The following is a 15,110-nucleotide window of genomic DNA, read 5'->3' on the forward strand; positions in this document are numbered from 1 at the left end:
TGAGACTTTTAAAACTAGAGAAGTCTGGTCTTTAACGATTCCACAAGGGGCTTTTCTATTTGCTCTAGCTTGGCTATTGCCTCTCCCTCTCATATGATCTCTTGCATCAGTGCCTCCGTAGAGCAACTGTTATATGAGCGTATGGGGTATTTCTGATTTTTTAGCGTGACATGATATTCTTGGACTTGGTCTAGGGACCTGAAACAAGGGAATCAGCAATACAACAACACAATGAACTGTGTTTTGTATTATGCGAGTTACATATGCTTGTAAGTACATAGATACAGACGTAACGACAAAAATCATCAAAATGGATTTGGGCATTGTCAAAATGCATGTTTGGTTGCCTACAAATTTGCACACACAAATATGCAAATAACGTGGGGGGAAAAAAGGCAAAATCCGTTCTGAGGTAATTAAAAAGCGAAATTTATGTTGAAATTTCAGTGGTAATTTTTTTGTGAGAGACAATACTTCCTTTTCTTTGTGCAAGGAAATAAATGGTGCTTTTCTTATCCCACCCAAAAATAGTAGTTTCAATCTGGAAGAATTTTACGAATAATCGAAGTTTTCAATAATCCGAGGTGGCATGACCACCAATTACCTCGGATTTTCGAGACTCTTACTGTATTAGTATTCCCTTTAATGACATTTTATTGTTAATTTTTAAACTCATTATTTTATACTTCCAAATTGTAAATCAATACTTTTGGGGGAAAAGTTGGTTTTCCTCCAGCCTGGATGTATAAGTTTTGGGCCCCTCTGAAACACAATCTGTAGGGTATCCACAACTGAAAGCAGTGTATATTTGCAATGTTACAAGGCTTAGTGTTAGTTTTTTTTTTTTTTTTTTTCAATTTCTTGGGCCTATGTGCCCCATAAGGACTTGAGCCCCGTACGGTGGGGTCTGCGATTACTCAGATCTGGACCTTTTTACCTCCCAAAATTTCAGGATTTTCTGGACTAGTCCCATCTCTGTTTGAAACTCAAAAATTTATACCATTTTAATATTTTTTAACACATTAATTTGCAATGGAACTGCCACATGACAAAACATGTTAAAAATTTACTGCACATACAGGTTTTATAATAACTACTAAACATACTACAATCGAACTCGTCTATAATGAGAGTGAAGGGATCGCAATACTTGCCTGTTCTTGTAAAAAAAAAAAGAGTTCAAGAAAAAAAATCACAAAAATTCACACACAATTGATTTGTTTTAAAACAAATTTCAAGTTTCAGAAATGCTATTTCTCAGATTTCACAGGAAAATTCAGTGCAGCATGGCTTCTGAAAGATTCTTGGGCTGAAAGAAATAGTTCAAACCCTGTAGCTCCCATGAATATCTTTTGAGAGAAAAATTTTCCTTAAATCAAAAGAATTAAATTTATTATTGCTAGGTTCTACATTTTAGATTTAAAGCTTTTAATTTACTGAAAAATAAGATGTATCTCCGATGATATTTAACAGAATGAAAAGCAGAACAACCCTGCACACACAAGAGCCTTGTTCACTACTGGCAATGTAACTGGAACTGGTAGGCTATCTAATTTTTGTATGTTAAGTATGTAGCTTTTTTCTTTTTAATCAATGAAAAAGGCACAACAAAGGTCCAAGGTCCCTGCACTTGATGTTTACATTATACATCAAGTGTTCATTCAAATGAGCATTATGCTCCCTTTCTTCATATTTCATACCAGCAGCTTTTATTTTACTCAAAAATTTTATCTCTTACCTTTAAATTTTCATTCCCACCAATTCTTTTAAAGTGAGACTTCATTTGGTGCAACCGACTGATGCTTTCCGTACTTAAAAAAGGAGTGATTTTCTAATATGTTTTTGTGAACGCAAAACCTCCATTCATAATCTGCATTTGCCATGAGCATTGAAAGTAATGTTTTAACAAGTTACTTAAAATTGTAAATTTAGGATTCCCAAATGCATCCTTTATAGTAAAAATTTTGTGCCCGTAATGATCTAGTCCCGTATAAGATGAACTTTCCCCTGCAGAACAAGGTTTAAGCTGGGTTCAAAAGTTCTTTAGCATAAAAGCTAAATTTGGGGGGGAAATTTTAGCAAAATGCTAAAATGTTATATTATTCTCATATCTTTCTGCAGTGTGTTTCATCTCCAGTAGAAAATAAAATTATAATTTCAACTATGACATCTTTAAAGAAATAAGTAGAAGCAGTTATTTTTTTTAATGTAAAATAAAAAAAGAAACTACATGTTTGGTCTTTAGAATGTTGCTTTCCTCCTCTTAATAATGCAGTTTTCATTATGCCGGAAGACTAAGTATTGCTGAACTTAATAGTAATTTTAAAATCTCGGCTTGACTATCGCCATGCTGCTTCTCCTCTTGGATCAAACATTTTCTTTTTTTTAATTCATTAATTTTTGTCTGAACAAAAAAGCGAAAATGCTTTGCTTTATTTTTGCAATTGAGATAGTGTTCTCACTTTTTGCGAAAAACGCAACCGTAGCGGAAATCCTGCTGCAGAACGCTTGTCTTCTCTATCAAATGTTGCTACATAACTATTATCATTAATATAACTGAAATCAAGATCTTGAGTTTGAAATAACACCCCATAAATGTAAGACTTCACTGGGTTCCACAACATTTGGAACTTTGCACAGTGAGCTCTAATAATTTTTACAGAAGAGGGTTCTAAACGGTATATGGGATGCAAACATTTAAATTTTTCTAGAAAAATATTATCAAGTGGCAATGATGTACGAAAGCCTTTTTGTGCATGCAATATATAACGATTTCGGTGCTTTATAAAAAGTGTTATGTTGTTGAGGGCAATTTTAAGTTCCTCGTGAGTGTTAAGGCAAATTTCAGGATTTTTTAGCCACAAAACACTATCATTAAAATTCAGAGAACCCTTTTTGCGAACATAAACATCTAGCTACAAAGAACGTCCTATTAACTTCTTTGTTAATGTGATTAACTCATTGTATAAAATATGAGCAAGCGGTTTATCTCTGAAAAAAGAGAAAACTTGTGAACAGCTCTGCTACAGTTATTATGAATAAGACTTTTGCAAAAATGGTTTTGTTCTTCAATTAACACGTTATCCTTTTTAATTTGGAGCTTTTGCCTTTTAAATTTATACATTTTTTAAAGAGAGCTTTTATGGTCTCATACTGTTCAACAAATCACTTCAAGTATGAAGGGTTAACCAATGACTAGGTTCATGCCGTTGTAAAACATGTTGAGGCAACCTTTTGAAGAGATAATATAATTCGATAAAAAACAAATCAAAACCAGCATCAAAAGTGTCAACAGTATAGCCAAAGACATTATGCACTTTACGAAGTGAACATGTTCCAGTATCAGCAATATTGTTATTGATTTCAAGTAATTTATTTTACACTCTTTATAACATTTTGGTCTGTCACTGAAGAATGATTTTTTTTCTTGGAAAATTAGCTAAGGGCAGTTCTCAAAAGGTGGGAACAAAAAAGTTAACTTTGAGCAATTTCAAAAATTTTCAAATTTGACATCAATTTTGCTTTTATTCTATAGTATGCATACCTAGAACACAATATATGAACATGAAAAGACAGCAGGTATTTGTAAAAATTGTTAATTAGCAAATTAAATCAGCAGTCTGTAGGTAACAGATTTTGGACATTGTTGTCCTGTAGGTAACGGATTTTGGACATCATCTTAATGTAAGTTTCACCATTTTTGACAATTGTTAATCTGATTTTTAACTTTTCCAATGAAAATTTTATTTACTACTTTTTGAATTTTGCAATTTAATTAATAAAGAGGATATTAATCAAGTACTTGAATGGCTATACATACTGCTCTTTACATATAATGATAAATAAAGTTAAATATAAGTTTTGGAATGATTTTGAAAAAGTTGATGAAAGGTAAAAAAAAGCTTCAAATTAAAAATAATACAAATGTAAAAAGTGACATCAGTTTTATTAATGAATATTTTTTTAAATCTCATAAAAATTAAAACGATGTCTAAAAAAAATTATTTAAAAAAAAAATCCGTATTTCTATTTGGAGATCGTTAAATTATGTTTTGAAAAAAAAGAGAAAAAAAATTCTAAAATAATAAAAGCGGGGGAAAAAAATTGCTAGCGCAGGTGATAAAGTCGCCAAAACTGGTGCAGCTGACGAGAAACTACATTTGTCAAACTGGAATTCCTCTCTGGTAACCTTTAGCTTATCGTACACTGTATTGTCACCAACGGAGTTTGCTTGGCGATTTTAGCGCAAAATGGCTTTCGTTCGATCATAACGAGCCATGTTTCTACTGTAATTTATGTATTGTTCAATGTGTAACGTATTAATTATGCAAAATACCAATGGATTAAAGAAGATAACATTATAATAACCTTTTTCATTGAGGTTAGAAGACAGTGGATGATCAAAAATTATGAATAAACGGACAGATTTATCGGCGTAAACATCGTAACGCCATTTGGATATCTCACATGTATGTTTAAGAAAAATTATTTATCTTCTAAGATACTGCATAAAAGCTTATGAAAACACTTTTAAACAATTAAAAATTGATTCTCAGGATCGATAAATACCTTTAAAACGAAAACATCATATACTTAGTTCTCAAATAATAGCATTGTAAAGACCGTAACTTTTGGACATACATCAAATTTCAAACTTACTTTTTTCTAAAATCGTTTACAAAGTAAATAATCTGTCTTTACTTTTGTTATTTGTGTAAAATATTAACAAAAAATTATTCAGTGTAAGATTCATACCTTTAATTTTTTTTTTTTTGAAACGTATGGAAATAATGAAAAAAAAATTTTTTTTAATGGTACATTTGCTCAGTTAACGTTTTGGTATGTCCAAAATTGTGCCTTTTAGCAAAGAAAATATTTTTTTAAGGGCATTTGAAGAGCAATTTTTCCATAATTTATGTCAATTCTTGTCTCTATACAGTATTATAATTTAACTGAAAAATTTTTGAGTTAATTAAAATGAAAGTTATTTGGTGTTGAAGCTTCAAAGTTGAGGTCTGTGTTTGCTCCCACCTTTTGAGAACTGCCCCTAAAAAGCTGACGTTATAGCATTAAATAGATCTTGAATTAATGTTAGATTAATTAATATTTCCGAACAAAATAGACACACTTTTTGACATCTTTTGGTGCTGTAGATCTTGTTTTCATCCACAAACCATAACGCCAGACCCAGGAGAAGGTAAATTTCCAAGAGAGTCATCAACCGTCACATTAAAAAATATGCAATTAGGCAAAAGTAATAACCTTTATGTTTTTGCTTTCGGCAAGATTTAAAAAATGAAACATTAAATTTTTATTTCTGGCCACAGGCCATCATGCAAAATCTGCATTTTGAAAGCAGACCTTTGGCATGTACGGGGGACTTTGGTGAGTTTTCGAAATCGAAACTTTCACACTTCTATTCTTGGCACAAAATTGGCAAATTTCATCGCTTTGAGAGCAGACTGTAGCAGGATTTCAAAATCGGAGCAGTTGGAGCAGATTTTATACCTTTGCATTAATATGTGGCCCATAGATCTCAAGAGTTTTTCTTTTTTGCGTGGGGGGAGGGGCGGAAGTGCCGATAAAAGAAAAATTATGGAAAAAGCATCCATGAGATCTGTCTAAATTAGAAAGACTAAGATTAAAAAAACTAATGAATTTCTTTGCTTACAAAAAATATTTAGTAAGAATAGATATTATTTTCAGTCTTTATTTTTTTTCTTTCTAATTTTTGAATAGAACTATTCAAGGAGCTCATCAGTTCAAAAAGCGAAAACACAGCTGCAAACGCTTGTAGTCAAAAGTTTCGATGTTTTGGGAAAAGGCTTGAAGAGTTTTTCTGTTTGTTTTGCAAATTAACTGGCTACATGACATGTCAAGAGCGACAACGTAAAAGATCTTTTTATTTAGTAGAATTATTACAGTGGAATTTGGTCATAAGAGAAATTCAAAACGAAATGCAAATAATTTTTAATCACTAAAAATTTTTATCAACTACGAAATCATTTTTAAAAAACCAAGATTGTTAAACATTACATAATGTGAAAAAATTTATTTTCAGAATTAACACTTCAGTTTCAGACAATCAGTTGTTAATACATTTCCAATCGTAGTAAAATTAATAATCAAATTAAAAGTTACAAGAATAATATTCGAAATATTTATTTTGTTCTTACTTGCATAGACGCCATCTTTTCTTAAGTAAAATCTTAAGATTCTTAAAATTGATGAATCCAATTACTACTAAAAAAACTTGAAGTGTTTAGAGAAACGAGACAAACCATAATATTAGACATTTCAATAATTTAGTCACGAAATTTTGATAGATTGGCTCCACAACATTACAAACTCTCCAAATATAATCTCCAGTCCAGCAATAATAAACATTCTTAAACATCTGTTGCCAGGTAATTTTTAAACTCAAGAGTGCATGATCAAAATAGTTAGCTGGCTCTGAGAAATTCTAAATTTAACAATATAAATGAAACAAATGATCACATTTTCAAAAATGCTTTCTTATTTTTCGTTCAGGTTATAAGTAATCCGACAGTCAACTGTTTTTAGACATGCCTTATCGTGCATTTAAATAATAACATGAGGCAAACGCTTGGCATTTCAACTCAGCTCTATACGCAAAGTTTACAAATAAATATGAAAATTTCGTCGGCTTTATAGGAAAAATTATTAATTAAAGAAAATCGCGATCTGTATTTCCAAAAATGAATTTGCCATTCATAAGAATAAATCCCCTTGGGATGGTAGTTTTATGTGGTTGCTTTTTGTTTCTTATTTATATTTATGCCTCAAACTGGAATGATAAATCAAATGATACAACTTTAATCAGTTTAAAGCATTTACTTGCAGTTAGCGTAGATGCTGCCGAGCTTGGGGGCTTAAAAGTTCGAGAAGTTCGTCAAAGCTCTGATTTGAAACAGAGTAGTAAAGGGAAAACTAAAGAAGGAGCGAATGATCCATTGACGTATGGAGATATACTGTCGCACAAAACTATGCTATACAGTTTGAAAAAAGCATTTCCGAACTTGAAGGTAAACTTCAGTTCTATAAATGGCCATATTAAATATGCATAATTTACTACATAAGCATTTTCAGCTAAATTTATTCTCAATGAATTGAAAGCTGTTCATATGAGCTTGCATGATTTAATGTTAATTTTGTTTAGAATTAATAAAAGGTGTGATGTTTAGGAGCAAATCAAAATGTGTGTCAATGTTTCTGGAAGCAGGAGCTTCTGCTAATTGGATAGATTTTGTTGCTGTACTTTTGCTCTAAAATAGTTGAAAATGACCATTCAACCTTTGATCTTGTCAATAACGACAATAAACTTTTTTTTGGAAACATGTCTAAAATTCTGAATATTTCCTAGATCATTTCTGAAGAGCATGATGATAAAATTGAGCCCCATGATATTGGGCCGCCAGTTTCTGTGTGGGGTGCTGTCGATAAATTTCCTGGTGATGTCCTTGTGCCAACAAAAGACATTGTAGTGTGGATTGACCCTCTTGATGCTACACAAGAATACACAGGTTAGAAAAAATGCTGTGAATCATGTAAAAAGGTATCGATGCACTAAGTGCACTAGGATTCATAACCTTCAACTGATTTTGTGTAAGAATGTATGATAACTTGATGTAAGAATTCTATGTAGAGTAAAAAGTAAGCCAATATGAAAAAATTGCTTTTATTTGAAAGAAGTACAATAACTCCCTATTATCAGTGGAACAGGGTGGCATGGTAAGGTGCCATTCCCCATAGGTTCATAAGGATGCTTTTGGCCCCAAAGCAGAATACTACTTAATTTGCGACATACGTCACAGAACAGATGCCTGAGCTGCAGTACAATTCTGTTCAAATGTGATAGGAAAACTCAGATTTCTGACATGTTTGCAAAAATTCTGCAGATTTTCTGCAAATATCTTCCAACTCAAGGCAGACAGTGGAGCACAAATTCTGCAGATATCTTTAAATTAGAAAAAAAAATCTAAATTCTCAGAAATTATAATAATTCGGCAAAAGTTTGCGAAAATGTTGAATTCAATAAGTCATCTGCAGAAACCTCAAATTTACTTTGAACTTAAAGAAATCTGTAGAATTTGTGCAAAATTCTATCTTGAGTTGGAGCATTTTTGTAGAAAATCGGCAATCAGTAGTACAAACATGAAGTATATTGAAGAGCAAAAATACAAACATATTTTTCGGAGCAAAAAATGCTTGGCTTGCATATAAAGCATAGTAATAAAAAAAGAACGTATTATTCACGAATTATGTGCAAAAACAACTGTTTCAGCAAATAATTGTGATTTAGATTTTAAAAAGACTGAAATAAAATAAAATATAAATTCGCTGGGCAAAAAAAAGGAAACAAAATGACGCGGATTTCAGAAGTTGGCAGGTTATAGGTCGGTGGATTTTTGGCACTCCAGTGCACCTGCTTAATTCTAATTCAAAATGTAAAAGCACTGTCCAAAACTTGAATTTGAATGAAAGATCATAAAATGCAGGGCTAATTTAACGTTAACTGACTGGAAGGGTAGAGTTAGAATTATCTTAAATCATATGCTATTTGGACAAAGAAACACTTCCCTTGTCATGAAGCGATAAGGAGGAAGGATGACAGCCAGTATTCTTCGCTGGAAATTAGTATAAACATGTCTCCACTATTGAATAAAAAGGGATACAAACCCTGAGGCAAGGAGTAAGGAAGTGATTCTGAGAATTTAGCAGTGGCTTATCAGTAGTATTCCCAAAGTGAAAAGCCCTAGGAAGAACATTGTTTAGTCTCGACAATGCCCAGGCCACTTTTTATCCCTTATGGTAACTGTTATTGGAAGGCATGCTTTTCTCATAGTCAGCTCAATGGCAATCCAAGTTGGGAGGAGAGGGGAGAGGGCAGATATTCGCTATTTTCACTTGGAAGAAAGGCATTGTAGGAAAACAAGGGGACGGGACACTGGCTCCCTTGCTTTTCCTAGTATGAATCTTAAATCAAAAGTGTGCCAGTTCATGAACAAAAAGGCAATCAGGGCGCCAGTTTGGCAATAAAATGGCAAATTGGGCGCATTCTAAGAATCAAAGGGAAAGTTGAGTGTGGCGGCCTTCCGCCCAAGCCTGGGTGGAGGTCTGATTGCGTACCAAATTTCATCAAAATCAGTTGTGGTGTAGAATGAAATTTTTTCGAAAAGTTACTGATTTTATGTAGAATGACCTATTTTAACCATCTCATTAACGCATTACTTCAGATTTCTATAATACTGGTTACGCTTTGACGACATTTTTAAAAGTATAGTTTTTAGCATTTTTACTTTCTTCTAAAGTGAAATACGTTTAACACAAAAATGCTTAACATGAAAAATTGGTTAACCCGAACTGGTATAGCGATCCGGACTGTATACTGCGCACTTAAACATAAATCTTTTAACACGAAATTCATTTAACATGAAAAAATTTTTTCGATCCTTTCAGCTTCGTGTTAAACGTTTTCCAGTCTATCTAATGTATAGAAAAAAGTATTGGATTCATGCAAATTTTCGAATTTGAACGTTTAGAGGTGTGCTGAGTCCATTTCGACCATTTTTGGAAAATGTCTGTCTGTGTGTCACATATGTGTGTGACCAGTTTTTTGTGGCCACTCTACAGCAAAAACTGCCACATGAAATCGAACAAAATTTGGTACACATATGTGCCCCTATGTGAACTTGTGCCCACAGGTTTTTGGCGTGAATTCCTCCAAGGGGAATGGAGCAATAGGATGTTTCTTGAGTTATGTGTGCCTGCTATTCCCCAAAAAGTAACTGGCGGAATCAACAAAATTTGGTCCATATGTTACCCCTAACAGGTACAGGTGCTGATTCAATTTTGGTGTGTCAATAGCTGGAATGGGAGTTGAGCTATAGAACGTTTTTGTCGTAAATTGTGACTGCTGTATCTCAAGAAATAATGATTGAAATCAAACAAAAATTTATCGACAAGTAACTCTTAGAGGGTATAAGAGCTGATTCTCTTTTGACGTCAACAGCAGAAAAGGGGGTAGCGCAATCGAATGTTCTTTCTTTTCCATTGTGAGTGCCATATCTCAAGAAGTAATGCTACGTCCTGGATGAAATTTGGAATAAATGTGAATCAATATATAAATAGGCGTTGGTTCAATTTTGGCGCTAATCGCTCTATGGAGGGCTGATTTATTTATTTGTTTTTTGTGTGAATAAAAATAGCTTTATAATCACAACAATAAGAAAGATAAATCGTAATAGACTGTTGTCTGCGTATTTCGCGTGATTTTAATTGTTGGAAAATGACCAGAAAATCGAGACGATTTAAACTTTTTAACTGTTGCCATCTTGTGTTTGTTAACAAATAAATGTTTGTAAGTATTTTAAGCAAGGCTTTTTTCAATTTTCATTCTTTGCTTTGCTTTTGAGATAAATCGAGAATTCCGATGGTCGGCAAGTTTTGGCGTGTGTAATCTCATTTTTGTTGGGAATATTGCTTCCTCGTCAAGCATAGGGAGGGATCAAACTTATAAGAAAGATATAGAAGAAAGTCTCGTGATAGCCACAATGTACTAGTTAGAGATATTTTTGACATAACCAAGGTTAAATGTGTTATGCATCAAAAAACTTTGCCGACCTTGATTTATTTATTGATATTTTTCTGGCAGTTAAGAATCTACAAAAATGTGTCTATTAACTGATATTAATCACAGCAGAAGCATGCATGCTAACAGTTTGCTAATTTTTTTAAGTGTTTCCCATTGTCAAAAGCTCAATTGTATTGGAAATCTAAATTATTATAAGTCTCTTAAATTTAATAAGAAGTTTGTAATTTAATTCCAAAACAAATATTTGTTCAACTTTGATGTAATTTTTTTAATATATATTTTTAGAAAATCTTTTGCAATATGTAACTACTATGGTTTGTGTTGCTGTGAGGGGAAAGCCAGTGATAGGAGTTATACATCAACCTTTCCAGAATGTTACAGGTAAAGTTGCAATAATTAAAGTAACCAACATACAGATTTCAAAACTTGGTTTCTAATTTTTTGATTGTTCACAAAATGTTTTTTTTTTCCACAAAAAAGGACCCTGAAAAATGGAAAAGTCTACTCAATATAAAGTTTGGGGTACCAATTTTAAAAAGGCAAAATGTTTGTCCTACAAGCTATTATTAGGAAATTAATGAATTTAGCTGATAGTATTTTTGTTTTATTTCATGTTTCCCTTTAATTTTCAGCGCATTTGAATTGATTGATAAATTTAACACATAAAAAATATTGCAATGAAACATTTTTTATCAGTCATTTCCCCCCCCCCCCCCTTTTCTTTTCAAATTACTCTTCTCTAAGTTTCACTGCATTGTATTTCTAACACTAAACTAAAATGTTTCTATCTGTGAAAATTAAGCTTTAATAATCAAGTGAGAATTATTCTTGCAAGTGTTAAAAACAAGTAAAATTTGTATTCTTGAGCAATATTTATTCCAACTTGTTTATTATACAAAGTTTTATTGAAAATTGTAAAATTATTTGAAGTACATAAATTATTTGAAACAGCATTTCCATTTATTTTTGCAGTATGGGGCTGGGATGGACGTGGCACTTCCAATCCAAAGCTAGCATCAGCTGCTCAAGCTCATGATCCGAGCAAACCATTTAAGATTATTGTGTCTCGTTCTCACTCCGGTAAAGTAAAAGAGGTAGCCAAAGCAGCTTTTGGACCCGAGACAGAAGTAATCTCTGCTGGGGGTGCAGGTATGTATTTAAAAATGTTCTGTAAAAGCAATCTTTTTTTTTGCTAGCATACTACGTGTACTCATCAATCTATCAAACATTAATATGAGTTTAGCCAGTATTTTTATTCCTGCGATTTTCTTTGGTGAATACTTAAATATTTTTCATGGAAAATATGGAATAAGATTTTTTTTTTTTTTTTTTTTTGCATTTTCCCCTCCAACTTTAGAGTGAACACATTATGAAATTCAAGTGATTTTAAAAGCCAAAGAACATGGTTTGCATGCAACATTTTTTCGAGGGAGTATTCAAGAACTTTTCAAGGATAAAATGAACTTTGTTAAGGACTAGTTAGGACCATTTGAAAGCATGAACTTTTTTACGATAAAAAATAATGAGCATGGGTTTCAGTTCATAAAAGTTTCAGCATTAAATAAATATTTTATACCACACAATAAAAGCTTTAAAATCACTCTTTAATAGTGTGAGCAGTAAACATAAGATTGATTACCACTCACCTAAAATAGCAATAAAAGTGGAATATTTGAAAACAAAAGACAAATGTGGCACAGTCATTAATTTAAAAAAAAAAATCAGAAGTGAATTTCAAAATTAATTCAAAAATTTTTTTAGGATAGTGCTATTGGGGAACATTAGATGAAATTTTTTTCCAATGCTTCTTCACTTCATACAAGCCATGATTTTTGAGTCTTTAAAAGGCACATAAGTTTGGCATCTAATACATTATTTTTAGTTGCATGCAATTTAAGAATGCCAATATTTGAAACTGCTGAGTTGGCAAATAACAGCACTGATTGCTTTAGCCAATTTTTTAATTGAAATAAAAAAATAAATAAATGGTTAAAATAAAAAATGAAATAAGTAAATTCAAGGTAGCATATTGTCGCCTCAGAGCAACAGTAAGACATCTAATCCCAGTAATAACACTAAGCTATCCTACTGTTGCTCTGAGGGGACAATATGTTTATGTAGCCTTCAACTTTTTAAATAGTTTAAACATTTATAAGATGCAAAAGGATTAAAATCTCTTCCACTAAATGCAGTTTTCAAAGAAGCACCAACTTGATGTTGAGTAAATAAGATTTTTATTATTTGAGTAATTAATTGAAAATTCAGTTAATTGGAAGTCTTAAATAAGTCAATTCTTTCAATGCATTAAATTTAATGCAAAAAAAAAAAGTTTCCCAATAGTTTTTGGATTTTTCAGGGGTGGAAAAGTTTGATTTTCAGAATAACTCCTCAAAAAAACCCTTTTTAACAGGGTTTTTTTTTAATGCACCTTTTCAAGGTTTTCAACAGGCCTGTCATTTCAAAATTATTCAGGGGGGGGGGGGGTTCTGTTCACTACATTTTATAAGAGAAAAATTACAAAATATGCACAAAAATTCCGAATTTCATTATATTTCTAATCAAAGGTGGGTCAACTGACCCCTCCCTCCCTGTTCCTCCCAAATGACTGGTCTGGTTTTCAAGCAGTTGAAAATATAACTTTTTATTTCAAGCAGTTTTCATGGTTTTTAAAAGCATGTGAACCTTATGATGCAATGACATGACGAATAGTGTATTTACTATGAGAAAATAAGCAAGTAAAAAACTAAGCATCATAACTTTAATGTTACATTTCAAAACAAAGTTTTTTTTCCCTAAGGGAGAGGGTGAAAGAATTTTTAAAATATTTTGCTGTGCTTTAAAGACATGTGCATACAAACAAACTATGTTGGATAATCCATATGTATAACATTCCATCTAGTTTTAATCAATTTATTTGTTTTACAGGCTTTAAGTCATTGCAAGTAGCTGAAGGAAAAGCAGATGCCTATATCCATGTAACTCTGATAAAGAAATGGGATATATGTGCTGGCAATGCTTTGTTGAATGCACTGGGTGGCAAAATGACTGCACTGGATGGAACAACTATCAGCTACGGAGATCCGACAAACGTGAAAAACGAAAAGGGCCTTGTGGCTTCCCTACATAATCATGATGACTTTGTGCATAAACTATCCAGTCTTTCAAGTTGATAAGGCAGAATAAGAACTCATTGTTTGAAGTATTTTTCATATTACATTTCATAAGCAAAAGCTTGTGTATGAGTAGAGATCCTTTATATGTATGGTGAATTTTACTACTGTAAAATTCTGCAAAATAATGTTCCACAAGCATAGTACTAAGTTTTAAATGCTTTAATTCATTTGACTAAAAATTCAGAACTTAGCAGCAACATCAGCTAGCGATAACAAGTGGTTGAATTCAACCTCATTCCAATTAACTGTAAGATAGACAAAATCAATTTTATCAAGACAAAAATACAAGGTGTTACTTGTAACTTGTAACTCAATTAATATGCTTTTATAAAAGGTTTTAAAAAAACTAAATTTTTATACACTCCTTCGGTCTTATCAACTAGATTTTTAAAATATCATCTCCCTAATAATGTCTTGAAGAAAAAAAGTTTGACTCTTCTATGACTAAAATTGACTGATTTATGAAGTATTGAAAATCATTACTTTAGAGGATTTTTTGGTCCACCAGATCTCTGGGGGACTGCACTCAAATGGATAATTTTTTAGTATGTGGTAATAATTAGTATCCTACAACCCGTTTATTTTAAATTGCTGTTATGCAATCAATTTTACTCATTGAGCTGTAAAACTTTTTATGGAATACGAGGGGGGACCCAAAAATAACCGTATTTTTGTTCTAAAACATTTATATATTAGTTTATTTACAAAATTTCTTTTGTCTCCTTCAAAGTGTTCACCCTTAGATGCAATACACTTGTTAATTCTTTTTTTCCACTACAGAAGCTCCCCTGGAACTCTCCAACTTTGATCATGTCCAGAGCCCTTTGCAAAGCAGTTTTCACAGCCTCTACCTCATCAAAACGCTTCACTTTAAGAATTTTTTCATCCTCGGGAACAGAAAAAGATCACAGGGGGCTAGGTCTGGCGAATACGTTTAAAGCATCCAAGCCACTCAAAAACTTGTGTAAGGATCATAGCATTGTTCTTGAAAGCTTGTTGAAGCATTTGGTAAGCTATTACGTTGCCGACTTTTCAAGCAGGAAGCAAAATTTCAATTTTACAGTTTGTTCTTTTTAAATCTGCCATAATGAGTTCGCAGGTGGAAAACAACAACACCTGAGAAAAACAACACTATGATCAGATGTTATCAATTAAACTGCCGCCACTTGCACAGCTGGTTTGTGAAGGTCTCTAGAGCCATCTAGCTGGAGAACACTCTACTACATCCATAATTGGCATCACACCATTAGTCCGGTTTCCTTTGGGTCCCCTTTGGTATATTAAGATGTGAAACTTTTCTTGTTAAATATGATGGGTAGAAG

The 15,110-nt window shown here is 32.4% G+C and overlaps 2 protein-coding genes across 2 annotated transcripts in view; one reads left to right on the forward strand and one right to left on the reverse strand.

Annotated features, from left to right (window-relative positions):
- The window catches only part of LOC129233271 (ubiquitin-conjugating enzyme E2 W-like), a 38,291-nt gene extending 31,918 nt beyond the window's left edge, over positions 1-6,373 (reverse strand). The window contains exon 1 of the mRNA XM_054867321.1: positions 6,177-6,373. Within this exon, the coding sequence (XP_054723296.1) occupies positions 6,177-6,191 (15 nt within the window). The 5' untranslated portion in view covers positions 6,192-6,373. The remainder of the gene's footprint in view (positions 1-6,176) is intronic.
- A 278-nt stretch (positions 6,374-6,651) lies between these two features.
- LOC129233272 (inositol monophosphatase 3-like) lies at positions 6,652-14,375 on the forward strand. Its single transcript, XM_054867322.1, has 5 exons — positions 6,652-7,046; positions 7,385-7,544; positions 10,901-10,996; positions 11,588-11,764; positions 13,541-14,375. Exons 1-5 carry the CDS (start codon positions 6,720-6,722, stop codon positions 13,783-13,785), a joined length of 1,005 nt encoding a protein of 334 aa, XP_054723297.1. The 5' UTR covers positions 6,652-6,719; the 3' UTR covers positions 13,786-14,375.
- The last annotated feature ends 735 nt before the right edge of the window (positions 14,376-15,110 follow it).

Source organism: Uloborus diversus, unplaced genomic scaffold, assembly GCF_026930045.1.
Source record: "Uloborus diversus isolate 005 unplaced genomic scaffold, Udiv.v.3.1 scaffold_304, whole genome shotgun sequence".
NCBI lineage: Eukaryota > Metazoa > Arthropoda > Arachnida > Araneae > Uloboridae > Uloborus > Uloborus diversus.

What these genes read in the sequence shown, in the direction of transcription:
- LOC129233272 (XM_054867322.1), top strand. Translation starts at nt 6,720, where the DNA reads ATGAATTTGCCATTCATAAGAATAAATCCCCTTGGGATGGTAGTTTTA. An exon ending in AAGCATTTCCGAACTTGAAG is followed by an intron (nt 7,047 to 7,384) that starts GTAAACTTCAGT and finishes AATATTTCCTAG; the next exon opens with ATCATTTCTGAAGAGCATGA. An exon ending in ACCTTTCCAGAATGTTACAG is followed by an intron (nt 10,997 to 11,587) that starts GTAAAGTTGCAA and finishes TTATTTTTGCAG; the next exon opens with TATGGGGCTGGGATGGACGT.